General features: G+C 33.1%; 1 protein-coding gene across 1 annotated transcript in view; it reads left to right on the top strand.

Annotated features, from left to right (window-relative positions):
- Positions 1 to 10,755, top strand: part of LOC107454564 (peritrophin-44) — a 34,341-nt gene extending 23,586 nt beyond the window's left edge. Inside the window, exons 6-7 of the mRNA XM_087155156.1 lie at positions 2,318 to 2,542; positions 10,620 to 10,755. Of these exons, the coding sequence (XP_087011282.1) occupies positions 2,318 to 2,542; positions 10,620 to 10,651 (257 nt within the window). The 3' untranslated portion in view covers positions 10,652 to 10,755. The remainder of the gene's footprint in view (positions 1 to 2,317; positions 2,543 to 10,619) is intronic.
- Positions 10,756 to 14,013: the final 3,258 nt, after the last annotated feature.

The following is a 14,013-nucleotide window of genomic DNA, read 5'->3' as shown; positions in this document are numbered from 1 at the left end:
ATTAAGACCCATTTTGCTAACGGGTAAAAAAATGTAATGTATAGGATCACAAATGTAGCGAACAACAAGACGGGAGTGGAAGGAAATCGAGGTGTGTGTTGTGAAAGATGATTATTCGAAATAATTTTCCGCACTCCAATTTTTTACTTGTTTTCATGGTAAAATTTCAAAAGATTATCAAGTTTTATCATATTGGATGCCATTTCAATGAAGATTTAAAAAAATAATTTATACTTAATGGCATTATATATTTCTAAAGGTATTATATAATGACCCGTTAAGAAACAATCCTTGAAGTGACTGATTTATTAATTTTTAAGCCAATTTTTAATTTAAAGTAATAGTATTTTTTATTGATTTGGTAGCCTGAATTTGAAAGTATATGCATAAGAAAAGTATATGCACAACAGAAATTGACATTTTTTCGGACCATAAAAAAAAGCAGCTATATTTCAAAATATTATTTTAATGAACGTTTTTGTTTATTGTTCAATAGCAATGAATAATCACTACAACCTGATTCTTAAGCCGACAACGAATTAATTTGTAGTCCCCCACTTCTCTAAGTAGTAAAGAAAGTGGGGAATGATAATCCGAATTTGAAATATCTGACTTCTTTGAAATTCAATTTCTCGGGAACTATTCAGCCGATTTTGCTCAGATTTTGTATTTTGTCATAAAAATTATATTTTTTAAAATGATGCAGGAAATTGTATACCTTACAATTAAAAACATTTTTCAACTATTATTAAATAAAATAATAATAAATGATATATATTTAATAAAGATTATTTTTTACATGGAATTATCTTTGGACAAACGAATTTTAGAATTGTAGGCAAAAATGTTTCACTCAAAAAGTTTTTTGACATATAGCGAAATACGCAAAAAGTAAAATTAACATTAAAGGGTCAAAACTTTAGACCTCTCTTCTGTGATTTCGTAACTTAAAATATCGCCTGCACTTATTAATTAGCATCTTTGAAGTCACCCCCTTTAACCATTAAGATTGGGTATTAGAACGTGAAGATCCGATCATTAGATCACAAGTTATTCAGGGTAGTAATTATTTTGCGCACTGTAAATATAGAACAGCAAGGAAAGGACTTCTTGCTTTAATATATTTAATACTATGGTGTTCCCATCTACAGAATCATTTACGATTATTTTAAAAATCATCGACTGGCATTCCTCAAGACAAGACCTTTTCTGTGGTAAGACTTTTATCAACATCTAGAACTGGTATTGGGGATACTTCTCTTGTAAGTAAAGTAATGTACTCCAGCAAAAGCCAGTTGTGAGTCAGGGGCAGTTGCTCCGGGTTCCCACATCAGAGGTAGCCCCCAAATAGAATAGAAAGTTTATTTTACGTTTAATTCTTTTATGAATTTTTCTTAATCAAAATATCAGTGCAGTGTAAAATCCGTCAGTTTTATGTTAGCTTCTTCATTAATCTATCGTATGAACACTATCTACAATTCGTAAATCCATGACTTTCTAGGGAAGAATTCGGCTAAATTTGTCCAATCAGAAGCTTGTATTTTTACATATCGCAAAATGTGATACGTTTACAAAAATACAAACTTCTGATTTGCTTAATTGAATCAACGTCACTGCGTAAATTTAGCTGAATTCCGGCCTAATGTCAACATGGATATGAATTTTTCACAGCTGGATGACAAAGTTAACAATCAGAAAACTGCATTTGGCATGATGGGCATAGAATTGTCAGAAAATCAGTAAAACGGACAGAACGATATTTCGTCTAACCATTGGAGGGGAAGGGACTTTATAGCTATTTGTGGTTGTAGTCAATTTTCTTGTTATCTATAATGCAGTGAAAATTTAAGTATCTCCATAAAGTTTGGTTCTTCATTACTGAAGTAGTGAAGCAGGGAGGACCCCAAAGAAGTTTTTACCCCTGACCCCAATTAGGCTAAGTCGGGCCCTGGTCACGGGGGGGGGGTCATTGAGGTTCATTCCGATTGATTCATTTGATTTGATTCATTTCGAGACACTACGGCATGACTATTACATTTTGATCTGCTTTAACCTCAATCTAGACCTGTGTTAACCTTTCCTTCCAAGCTTCAAAGACAAGCCATCGATCTATAGCTGGGTCGTTTACAAACCGCCACTGCATGGGTTTGAACTCCATTAATGTACAAAGACAGTTCCTTTGACTAGTTTAAATATTACATACATTCCAATAAAAGTTACTTAGGTTTGTGTCTTATCAAATCGCATAAAAAATTAAACATAAATTGAAAAATTGAATTTTCAAATTGAAATGTAATTCCCGTTAACTTCCATGTAGGTGAAGAACAGTCTATCAGTAAGCAAGACGGGCCAGATGTTCCGAGTCCATTCTGCCCAACCGTAGATGGGAAGGAACAAATATTCTTTCATCATCCGTCCAACTGCTCCGAATACTACATGTGTGCTCACGGACGCGCCTTCAAATTCGCCTGCCCAGCGAGACTTCATTTTAATCTTAAAGGGAAATGTTGTGATTATGAATGGCTAGCTCAATGCCCAACTGGTAAAAACAATTCTTTTTTTTTTTTATGTTTTCAATAGTAGCAAAAGAAAGTGCAAAATGCATTCTTACTTGCTGGTTATTTATTTCCCTTCAGTTGGAAACATTCTATTATTTTAGATATCAGCGGTAAATCTTGTAATCTATTTTTGTCGTATAATGGCCGAAATAGTGGTGAGAGATTAGCACCAATTTGTTGTGAAATCTTTTAGCCACAAAATGATACACATATTATATGTATACAGGTTCTAAAATTAATAAAATCGGACGGTGAGTAATCAGCAAGATGCAACTGTTTTGCCCCTTTTACATGCTGTTCGTCTTAATTCCGAATAGTTGACTTAAAAATCCTTTAATAGAGTAGTATTACTAGAAAATAAACCCTCTAATGTTCTCTTTCTTTGTGTTTATTGCTTCCCAACATGGACACTTCACTACCGAGGTATACACAGAGCCTTGTAAAAACATTTCGGTTTTTTCACAATAATTAATCCAAAACTATTTTATTTTGTTTAACTCGAGGAAGTATTCACGCTCTTTTCTTCATTATCACATGCAGAAGGGGAAGAGCAGCTTCTAATGGCAACAAGTACCCTGGGGCAGAAGACTGACTTTGCGCCATTGCCTGCAGGCCTTAGCTGAAGTTATGAAAATCAGAATCGAACCTCTGAATGGAGAAAGAACCACAGATTAAAAAGGAATTTGGTCTGGCTGATAAAATGAAGATCATTTCCCGATCAGTGGAGTATTCATCTCTAAGACTTTGTGTCAGCCCAATTGAGGGCCTACCTGGAGTTCACTTCCGCACTGAATTTCTGTCCCACACAAACAGAAACTCAGATGTCACTGAATACTTAAGACAGTTGGCTCTCGAGGTCGTAAATGGTATTCCGAGTGAAGCCATTTTGATATACACGGATGAGTTGAATCACAAAGGGAGCGGTACCTTCATAGAGAATCTCTCTGTCCGGCTTTCAAGACGCAACCCAGATAACTGTTCAGTCCTCGGAAGTGAATTAATTGCTATAGACAAGGGATTAAAGGCCATTCTCCATAGTACAGACTCTAGCGATGTATGGATCCTTACTGATAGCTGAAGCTCCCTTCAACACTTGCAGGATTGGAGTCGTGTGGAAGACCTTGTGAGCATTCAAATTATCAATAAGCTTGAAATTATAGAAAAATATAGGGATGTCCACGTTCAATGGATCCCCTCCCATGTTAACGTCCTTGGAAATGAAGTCGCAGATAACTTAGCAAAAAGAGGCTGCTCTGAGTTGGCGATCATTGGTTATGCTCTTCAAGAGATTTTCTCTTTAATAAAATATAAAGATACGAGAGCCAGACTGGCCCCTCCCGCCCATCCCGGGATTAGTAGGAAATGTCCAGGGGGCTCTTTGGAGTTCAAAGGAGACAGAAAACATCAAACGGCAGTCTCGAGACTTATAAGTGGGACTATAAGTCTCGAGACTTATAAGTGGGACTATAAGTCTCGAGATACATGACTTTTGTATCCGACCAAAAGGTCTACCAGACTTGCACGAAGTGTTATCTGTTACCGGCTTCCCCTGCACTTATCCTCGATTGTCTGGGGTTAGCTCAGGAAGATGTACATGCAAGTCCTCTTTTGATGCTGGACGTTGCTAGGGTAAACGGTCTCATGGATCTGATCTAGCTGTAGCTAGATCCTGAAGGATTGGATTCAACAACAACGCCTTTTTCTATCTCGAACTATCTATCACCAGCTTCACGGAATCTAATTCCGATCGAAATGAAGCTCTCGTGACGTCATAAATCCGTGAATGTCAGTTAGGCCGTATTACAAGCTCTTGATTCCGATCGGAACTAAATTCCAATGCAAAATAATTACGAATCCGATTCCGGCAGGTTTAAGAGTAAGCGAAATCTAGATTCCGATGAGAGTTTGTTTATTTTAGTGATCAAAATGGCGCTGTTTTCTGTCAGTACTACCGATTAAAGTCTATTACCGATAAAAGCAATCTTAAAAAAATGATTTAGTAGTTTTTCTTAGCGTGTAACGCAAAATTTGATAATTTTAAGTTAATTTTATTTAAAATAGGCTATTTTTATATCTTTCATAAAAATAATTGTATTTCGATGTTTAAACTGCGGCTTATTTTGTTTTACGGATTGAGTTAAAAAGAAGAGTTTTTCGTTATATTCAGAAAGATGTACTTTATCCATTTCATAATTTTATAACCGTCGTCGAGCAGCTGACCTAATTTTGTGTTTACGACTATACTGATGTTCAACTCCGTAGTCTTGTAATTTTAAATCCAATTCAGAAGACAAGGAGAGTCTTGTAACAAGTATTGAGTGAAATTTACCTCCGTGGGGGACTTTTTGATGGAATTAACTCTCATTTCCATTACATGGGGAGGAAAACCACGAAAACATCCCACGGTTTGCTTGACCTCAAAGAGACTCCAGATCTTCTGAGCTACAACGGCAAGGCCTGACTGATAATAAAAAATAATTGCTTATAAAAAAATAATTTCATTGAGATAATGTTGAACATTTAGTTGAAATTCTATTATCGCCAAGCAATCTGAAAAACATTTTCGTGGTTTTTCCTTGTGAATAACGCAAAATTTGATAATTTTACTTTCAACTTAATCATGGTTAAAATAAATTATTTTTATAACTTTTTTAAACATTGTTTTCCGCCGATACTTAAATTGCGAGTTACTTTGATTTTTGGGATGAGTTAAAAATATAAATACAAAAAATATAAAGAGCATCACGTTATATTCACAAATACAATTAGCTATCTGTCAAAGATACAGCAAAATGATTCATTATATAAAAAAATTCATTACGGTTCCTGAACATTAAGCGTCAAGCAATCTGAGAGATATTTTAGTGGTTTCCCTTTACGTGTAACGCAAAATATGATTGTTTTCTTTTAAGAAAAAAATTATAAAATAAAAATTTTGAAAAAAACATTCATAAAGGCAGCAATGCTTAAATATTTACATACATTATGAGTTATTTTATATTTCTTCCTTGTTAAAACAAAACAAAATGAAGAGCATTTGATTGAGAGCAATTCATTAGCAGGGTAGATAGTCTTTTACGGACATTAAGAAATGATTTGGCAGATTTCTTCATAATAAATGCTACGAATAATTATTTTGATGAAAAAGATTTTTTATTTTAATTCTCATAGGAAAATTTAACAAATTTACGGTTACATGACTTATATTTTTTTAAAAAATGTGTCATATAAAGCATTTTTAATTATAACAATCGATTTTAAAACAATAATAGTAAACTAATAAAATTCAAAGGGTTTTAGTTTTGAACTCGTTCTGTTAAATCATATATTTAAATATAAAAAAATGCTAATATATATGTCGGTAAGGGTTCCTTTATTTAACTCTGCATTGTTTTCTAGGTATTCCACAGTCATTGTTTGCTAGCGAATATTAATTTTTGTACGTGAAGCCATTTGAAAATACTACGTTGTAATTTTACTCTACACTACTCCCTATACTTCAAATAAACACACACTTGGCTTAGAACACACAAAATTGTTGAAAATGTATGAATTTTTAGACTTTCAGTTCTAAGTTAATGCGATTTTAGCTCGCATAGAAGAGGAGAAAACAAACATATCTTTGCCAGATTAATAAATTAGAATTATAGTAATTTTCTAAATGGTCAAAATTGGTCCCGCCTACAAACTTCAATTTCACCGGAATCGTACGAAATGGCGATTTTGTTTCTGGATTCCGATATGCTCATGTTATGGCAAAGTTGGTTTTACGAAATTGGCAATCCGATGAAAGCTAGTTTCCGAGCGGAATAAATTTCGGTGAGTTGGTAATAAGGCCCCAGGAAGGCGCAACTTAACAAAGAAACACAATTTTTATTCTCCCAATTAAATGAAGTCAATTCATAATATTTAGTGTTAGTGTGACAAATACTATCTGTCTCACATCTTTAATGTAAAAATCCACCCATGAGTGGATGCGAAAATCAAGATTATAACCACCTTCATTTTCGCACGTCTCGAGTCTACATTCTCATCAAAAGAAGTGACAACTTCAAGGACAAAACCCGGTCAAATCGAAGACTGTGGAATTTTTTTATAGCACCTACCCACTAAAGAAAAGGATGAAAAAACGTCTGTTGCTGTGTGACGATGTCACCATTTTATTTTGATGCTGACGGTAAACAGCTGATTCAAACAGCTTATATTTGACTCTTCATATTCAAGTTTTGTACCCGACCCAAAATACAAAGACGAGCATCCATCTTCGGAACAGCCACATTCTATGTAAGAAGGAAGAAAAAAAAGTGAGTACACTCCTCATTCTTGAAGCTACAAAGAAGATTGAGGCTAATGTTTCTATCGGAAACGAGTTATGTGGCATCACCTATCACTCGTTGCCTTGAATCTAGCTATCTTTTTCGTAACAACAAGATTAAAATCTAACTCGGCTAAAACGGTTGATTAACCTGATAACCTGACGGAAATTGAACTCAAACGCGACATCCGTCTACCACTGAGGATGTCTTGCATCAGCACTGTGGTGGCTGAACGTAAAATATTCAAATAAACTGCAGTTTATTTGAATATTTGACGATAAGCATGCCTATCGCTAGAATTCGAGCCTATGGCTGAACTCTTGAACATTCATGTGTGTCTTGCGTCAGCACTGTGGTGGCTGAACAACAAATATTCAAATAAACTGCCTATCGCAGGAATTCGAGCCTATGACTGAATAACTCTTGAACATTGTGTGTGACTAAACTCTCAAACTCAGACCATCGCTTAAATGTTCGCTAAATGAAACAAACGTTGAACATTTTAAAATGACCTATCAAAATGCCTGGAAATTGATGACCAGCTGAACAATGCCCGGAAATTATAGTTTGAAAATGGTGTGTCGACGAAAGAAGAACCTATTTTGAAAACTTTGCACCAATCTCACCCATGAATGCTTTCAATATTTTCTTCTTAAAGAAAGTAAAAGATAATAATAAATAAACTTTTGAATCTGACTTGAAAATAAGAAAGACAGTACTATAGGGATACTTTTACATTTCGTAAATGTGCTGCCGTTCATGAAAATAATATAATATGTTAAATGATTTCTATCAAATGAGCCCAGTCAAATTAGATTTTTTTTCTAAAAAAAATAGCCGTGTTTCAAATTATTTTCCAAAAGTTGGAAATGATTTTATGTCACTTTGGGCATATCAAATAAGAATTATATGATTTTGTGACGGTTTCTAAAGTGAGATAAACGTTTGAGAGCCAAAAAAACCACGACATTTTTAGCACTTTTTAGCTCTTGCTTTATAAATAGGTGACTGTGTGCAAAAAATTACAAACTTCCTAAAACCGTAAGAAATATAAAAAAAACTTCCGGTGTACGTTTATGAGGCGATGCTTCACGCATAATTTTACCTTTTAATTGAGTTTTCTGTAATTGATAACTTCTAAACAATCGTGAGCCGTCACTAAATTTGAAAAACTTAATATCACAACATAGGTAAAGCGCAAGGATTGCCAAATTTTGAATGTTATACCTTATTTAGGTGTCTAAAATATCATCGTTTATTATTTTTTGAATAGCTTGCATGTATGCTCCAAATTCGTTTGTTGTTTGCTTCGTTGAAAAATTAAACTGAAAGAACATATATTATATTGCAAATACTACAAGTATAATAATATTGTATGGCGCTGTTTATCAAGTTTATATAGGGGAGAGAAAAAAAGTGTATTAACCCGGAAGACTCCCGACACATTTCATCCTCTAGCGCCACCTGTGCTTAGATTTATATGATTATCCATCCATAACTTCTAAAGGGTTTATCACATAGAATATTTTATTGAATGCAAAATTAAAGATCAGTAAATTCTGCTTCGAACGATATATTTACATATTAAATTTCGTTTACTGGTTTCGTTAAAATCAATCATCCAATAAGAGTAAAATATTTTGTTTTACTTGAAAAAACGTTACGTTTACTTTTAAACGGTGGTAATCCGAAAATGCCCATTCAAATGAAAAATAAAAGTTACGAAAATTAAAAACCATTTAAATCTGCATTCAGGGAGTACATAATTTTAACATATTGTTTATTCCTACACATAGATGCATGCTAGAGGAACGAAAAAAAAAAAAATTTGAAAAAAAGACGCATTGCTCATTTTTGCGGTCTTTATTCGAAAAATAAAATGCATTTATTATTTGCTCCTCTCACAAAATCTGACTTTTTTTAAGGAATTATGGCCCACTTCTGTAAACCAACGAATTTGCATTTATTAATTTATTTGAGTTTCAACTGTTGCTAAAATTGAGTGTCGGTGTTTGTCAAGCATGTATTGAAACGTTTACTGAAATCTATATAAGTTGGTGAAAGAGAAGCAACTGCTGCTCAGTCAAGGATATTTTAAGAGAAAGGTGGTTCATAGAGAAAGAGAAGCAAACAAGAAATTGAGACAAGGAACAACAATGAATACTGTTAGAGAAAATTGTTAGGAAAGGCGTGTTTTACGCAGCGCTATAGTAGATAGAACAGAGAATGAACATCATCGTTCCAGTCACAGAAATTTCTTTTAAATTTACGTTATTTTATTTGTTGACAGTCGAAATTTTGTATTGTAGGGTATAAATTTTTTACATCAATTTACAGAATGTAATTTTACAGGGCAATATAAAAAATTTCACCAAAATCGCTCAAATAATTCCTCAGGAAACGAATTTTTAAAAAGTCGTATTTTTAAAATTTAATTTCTCAGAAACTATTTGACCGATATCGTTCAAATTTTGCATTTTTCCTCATAAAATCGCATTCTTAAGAACGGTGTAGAAAATTGTATACTTACTATTCAAAAAAATTTTTAACTCATCTTTAAAAAAATTAAAAATAATAAATATTTACTAAATTTTTTTTGTGTGCATGGAATTGTCTTTGGATAAAACTTTGAACCCTATCCTGATCAAACTATTGAGGCCATATTTCCCACATTTCCACTGTATTTTGGGGCCAGAAATTTGAATCCGTCGAAAACAAGTTTATTCTGAGAAATTACGTTTCTGAGTCTGATTTCGTAACTTAAAATATCGTCTGTACTCATTAATTAGCATATTTGTGGTGATTCTTCAAATAATAAAGATTGTGTCCTAGAATGTCAAGATCCAATTTTTATGTCAAAAGTTATTCGGGGTGGTCCGTTATTATTTATTTATTTATTAATTTTTTTGTTTATTTTCCTATTTTTTGCAACTATACTCTTTTTTTTTGTTATAACCTTTGTACCTAACATATTTTATTCTAAGTGGCATTTACGGTTCACGGGCGTTTATGAATAGGTACAGCATTTTTTTTTAGGGGAAGTAAAAACATTTTGCCCATATAGGATTCCGTCCAAACCAGTTAACAGAGGGATAGACCGTTCGCCTTCCAATCAGGTGAACTGGTTTCTAATCCCAGCGAACTAATCCCAGCCGGGGGCGGAATTCGCATCGAATAGGTCGATGCGATTTCCGCCCCCGGCTAGCGCCGACCACAGTGCTGATGTCAAATATCTTCAGTGGAAGACGGATCACGGGTTCCCTTGTCGTCAAACTAGCAGCCGGGAGGTTTTCCTCTCCATGTAACGCAAATGCGGATTAGTTCTATCAAAAAGTCCTTCATTAAGTCAAATTTCTCTCAATACTTGATCCAGGAGTTCTCTTTGTCTTCTGGATCGGGGTCAAAATTATAAGGCTACGGAGTCTAACATTACAGTGGTACACCCAAAATTGGATCTGCTGTTCAACGAGGGTTAGAAAAAAAAGCAGTTAATCAAGTATCATTGATATTTTGTTTTATGTGAAATTTTCCGCATGATGCACGCCTTTTAGATGCTAAAAAGGCAAAAAGAAAGTGCTCTCAGTGAAATTCACTTCTCCCTCTTAATTTCATTTTTGAGAGCACTGGAGACAAAACAGTGGCAGTATTTTTTCCACTGTAGAGTGATTTTTCTTTTTATAAAAAAATTTACTCTTTTGATTAAATATTAAAAAAAATTAAATTTTGTTTCATTTTTCTTTTTTAGGTAACGGAGAAAAGAAGCAAAGATATTTGTAAAGAGCATCAAAATGCTACCGGAGTGGATATCAATTTCGATTATTTCTTAAATTTAATGAGTTGTAAATAAATATTCAAAAATATAACTATTTTCATCCTTTTAATTGTATGTGTATTTTTAAGTTTTTGGCCTCATTTCTTTAATCTTAAAAACAATATTAAGTTATAATAACTAATTTTATACATTATACTTAAATGATCATTTACATTCTATCCATTACTAAAACAACAAAAACATCAACCCCTCTATAATCTGTACTCCAACTTTTAACAGCCCAACCCCACAATTGCTTCAATCATTGTTTTGTTCCATGATGATAAACAAATCCCTAAATAAGATAAATTTTCAATTGGATCAACCCTAAAATGTTTTATTGTAATTAATATTTATTTGACTTCGTTAATTCAATTCCTGATTCATTTGAGATTAACCCAATCACTTTGCGCCATACTTTATCTAAGATTTGTTTCGGAAATTCCTCTTTAATTTTTGGTTAAAAAATGAAAACTAGTTACATTTTTTTCTCCCAAAAAGATTTATTAAAAATAGTGCGAAAGGTTTATTCCTGATAATAATGTTTTATAATTTAATAATAATTTTAATTGAACATGTTGACGGTACACAGTTTCACACAACGCTTGATGATATAACTCAAACACTTTATTTTTTAAATGAATATAAAATATACATATTACTACTCTTTTAATAATTGTAAAACGGTTAACAAGTTTAGATGATTATTTAAATATCTTTATCATGTAGTCAGTATGTCTTTAGCATCAATTAATTGAGAATATAACTAAGATCAGAACCATGATAATAGCATATGCTATTGTACTAATATATAAAATAGTATATAAAATATTATATATAGAATTTTTTAGTATTCTATATAGAATACTGAGAAAGGATGATAAATGGCAACTATATATAACAGTTGGGCTGAAAAGTTCGTAGGCTGACACAGAAAAAGATTTTTTTTTTTGATAAAATTTCATTTTATTATTCAATAAAGTTTCCTTCAAGGGCGATATAACGGTTATAGCGGTCATATAAATTTTCGATACCATTTTTATAGTACTATTTGTCTTTAGCCTCAAAATAGGCCTTAGTTTCAGTGATTACTTCTTCATCGGCGCTAAATTTCTTTCCGGCGAGCATTCTCCTGAGGTCTGAGAACAAGAAAAAGTCGCTGGGGACCAGATATGGAGAATACGGTGGATGCGGAAGTAATTCGAAGACCAATTCATATAATTTTGCCATCGGTTTCATTGACTTGTGACACGATGCATTGTCTTGATGAAATAGCGCTTTCTTCTTCTTCAAATGGGGCTGTTTCTCTGCGATTTCGTAGTTCAAACGCTCCAATAGCGTTATGTAATAGTTGCTGTTGAAGGTTTTTCCCCTTTCAAGATAGTCAATGAATATTATACCATGAGCATCCCAAAATACTGATGCCATAACTTTGCCAGCTGACTGTTGCGTCTTTCCACGCTTTGGAGTTGGTTCTCCTCGTGCAGTTCACTCGGCTGACCGTCGATTGGACTCCGGTGTGAAATTATGGAGCCATGTTTCACCCATTGTCACATATCGACACATAAATTCGGGTTTATTACGATTAAACAGCTTCAAACACAGCCCAGAATCATCAATTCGTTGCTGTTTTTGGTCAATTGTGAGCTCGTGCGGCACCCACTTTGCCTAGAGCTTTCGGACGCCCAAATATTCATTCACGATATGTCCAACACGTTCCCTTGATATCTTTAGAGTCTCAGATATTTTGATCAACTTCACTTTACTGTAATCTAAAATTATTTCGTGGACTTTTTGATGTTTTCGTCGGTAACAGCCTCTTTGGAGCGTCCACTGTGTGCATCGTCGTCGGTGCTCATTTCGCCTCGTTTAAACTTAGCAAACCACTTCTCAATGGTTGATTTTCCTAGTACAGAGTTCGAATAATGTTTCTCGAGCCAAGCCTTGGCTTCAAGAGTATTTTTTTTTGCTAAAAAGCAATGCTTTATAAACACACTAAATTCCTTTTTATCCATTGTTTTTAAACTAACAAAAGTTGCTTCACTAAAAATACTATATCTCACAAACTAATAATCCGACAGCTGTTAAATTTATGCACGTGTCTTTCGAAGGTTAGAACTAACTAAAAATCCTATGTATTTAATAATAGTAGCCCCATCTATGTGTCAGCTTATGAACTTTTCAGCCCAACTGTTACCTTTGAATTAAGAATGACAACCAAATAAGTTGTGGGAGAAAGAGTATTATATATATATATATATATATATATATATATATATATATATATATATATATATATATTGATAGATAAAGTTCCACCCTGATTATGCGTCACATAGTTGTCAAGTACTTAGATATGCGGCAATTTTGTTTTACTAGTTTAATGTTTTTTTTTTTTTTTTTTTTTTTTTTTTTTTTTCTTTTTTTTTTTTCAAATTAATTTTTCTTACCATATCGCATATCACTCTGTTTCCAACCATGGACAGGACGGGGTGCTTGACTTCCGCACTAAAGTATCTATCTTTTTTTTTTCTGTAATATCATTGTATTTTTAAAAATGTAAGAGTGAAATGTTTATATGATATAAATGATATAAAAACATTTACAGCTCTTTTAATGAAAGATTTAGTATTTTAAGACTAGGTACCTAGTGTTCTGCCACGCCTTCCCTTAAATAAATATTGAATGGATAACTATACAGCTTTTCTAAAAAGTACGCTATTTGTGAAATAAAGTTGTTCTCGCATTTTCTAAGATAGAATTGATTGCTTTGTAGATTCTTCTTGTAATGAATATGTAGCGAAGTATAAGAATCTAAATTCTACTTCTTTAGAGAGAAGGATTCATTTCGTTTGATATATTATTTTACAGCTATTATTTATTTCATATCACAGTTGCTTATACTTATTATGACTGTCATTCATACATATTTTCAGAATCCTTGCAAAAGATGAAGACAAATACTATATACACCAGGGGCTAAAAACAAGTTAAAAAAAAATGTTTGATTGGCCCATTATTATTGCAGTCGCTTTAAGTGCGAATTTAAATCATTCAAAATCAGTAATTTTGTGTGGGGAGACTGGAAAGCATTTACTTTATATGCTAAGAACTGCATTTAAGTCTCGTCTCAAAATAGATTCTTTTTAACCCTCCTCTGCTCTTCTTGCTTTCAATTGGCCAGAAATCCCTACTATATTTACATAATTAAGAGATACTACCTTAAGTTATTCTTTCGTAACCTCAAGTATATATTTTTGTATTTTCAGAAGTATATATTTATCAACCTAAGATGCGACATTTTACACTTCAGGCTTTTATAGCTCAA

The sequence above is a fragment of the Parasteatoda tepidariorum genome, chromosome 2 (genome assembly GCF_982258835.1).
Source record: "Parasteatoda tepidariorum strain Cologne lab strain chromosome 2, Ptep-v5.0, whole genome shotgun sequence".
Lineage (NCBI taxonomy): Eukaryota > Metazoa > Arthropoda > Arachnida > Araneae > Theridiidae > Parasteatoda > Parasteatoda tepidariorum.
The sequence above is the reverse complement of the archived record's forward strand: the minus strand, read 5'-3'. Positions and strand labels throughout refer to the sequence as shown.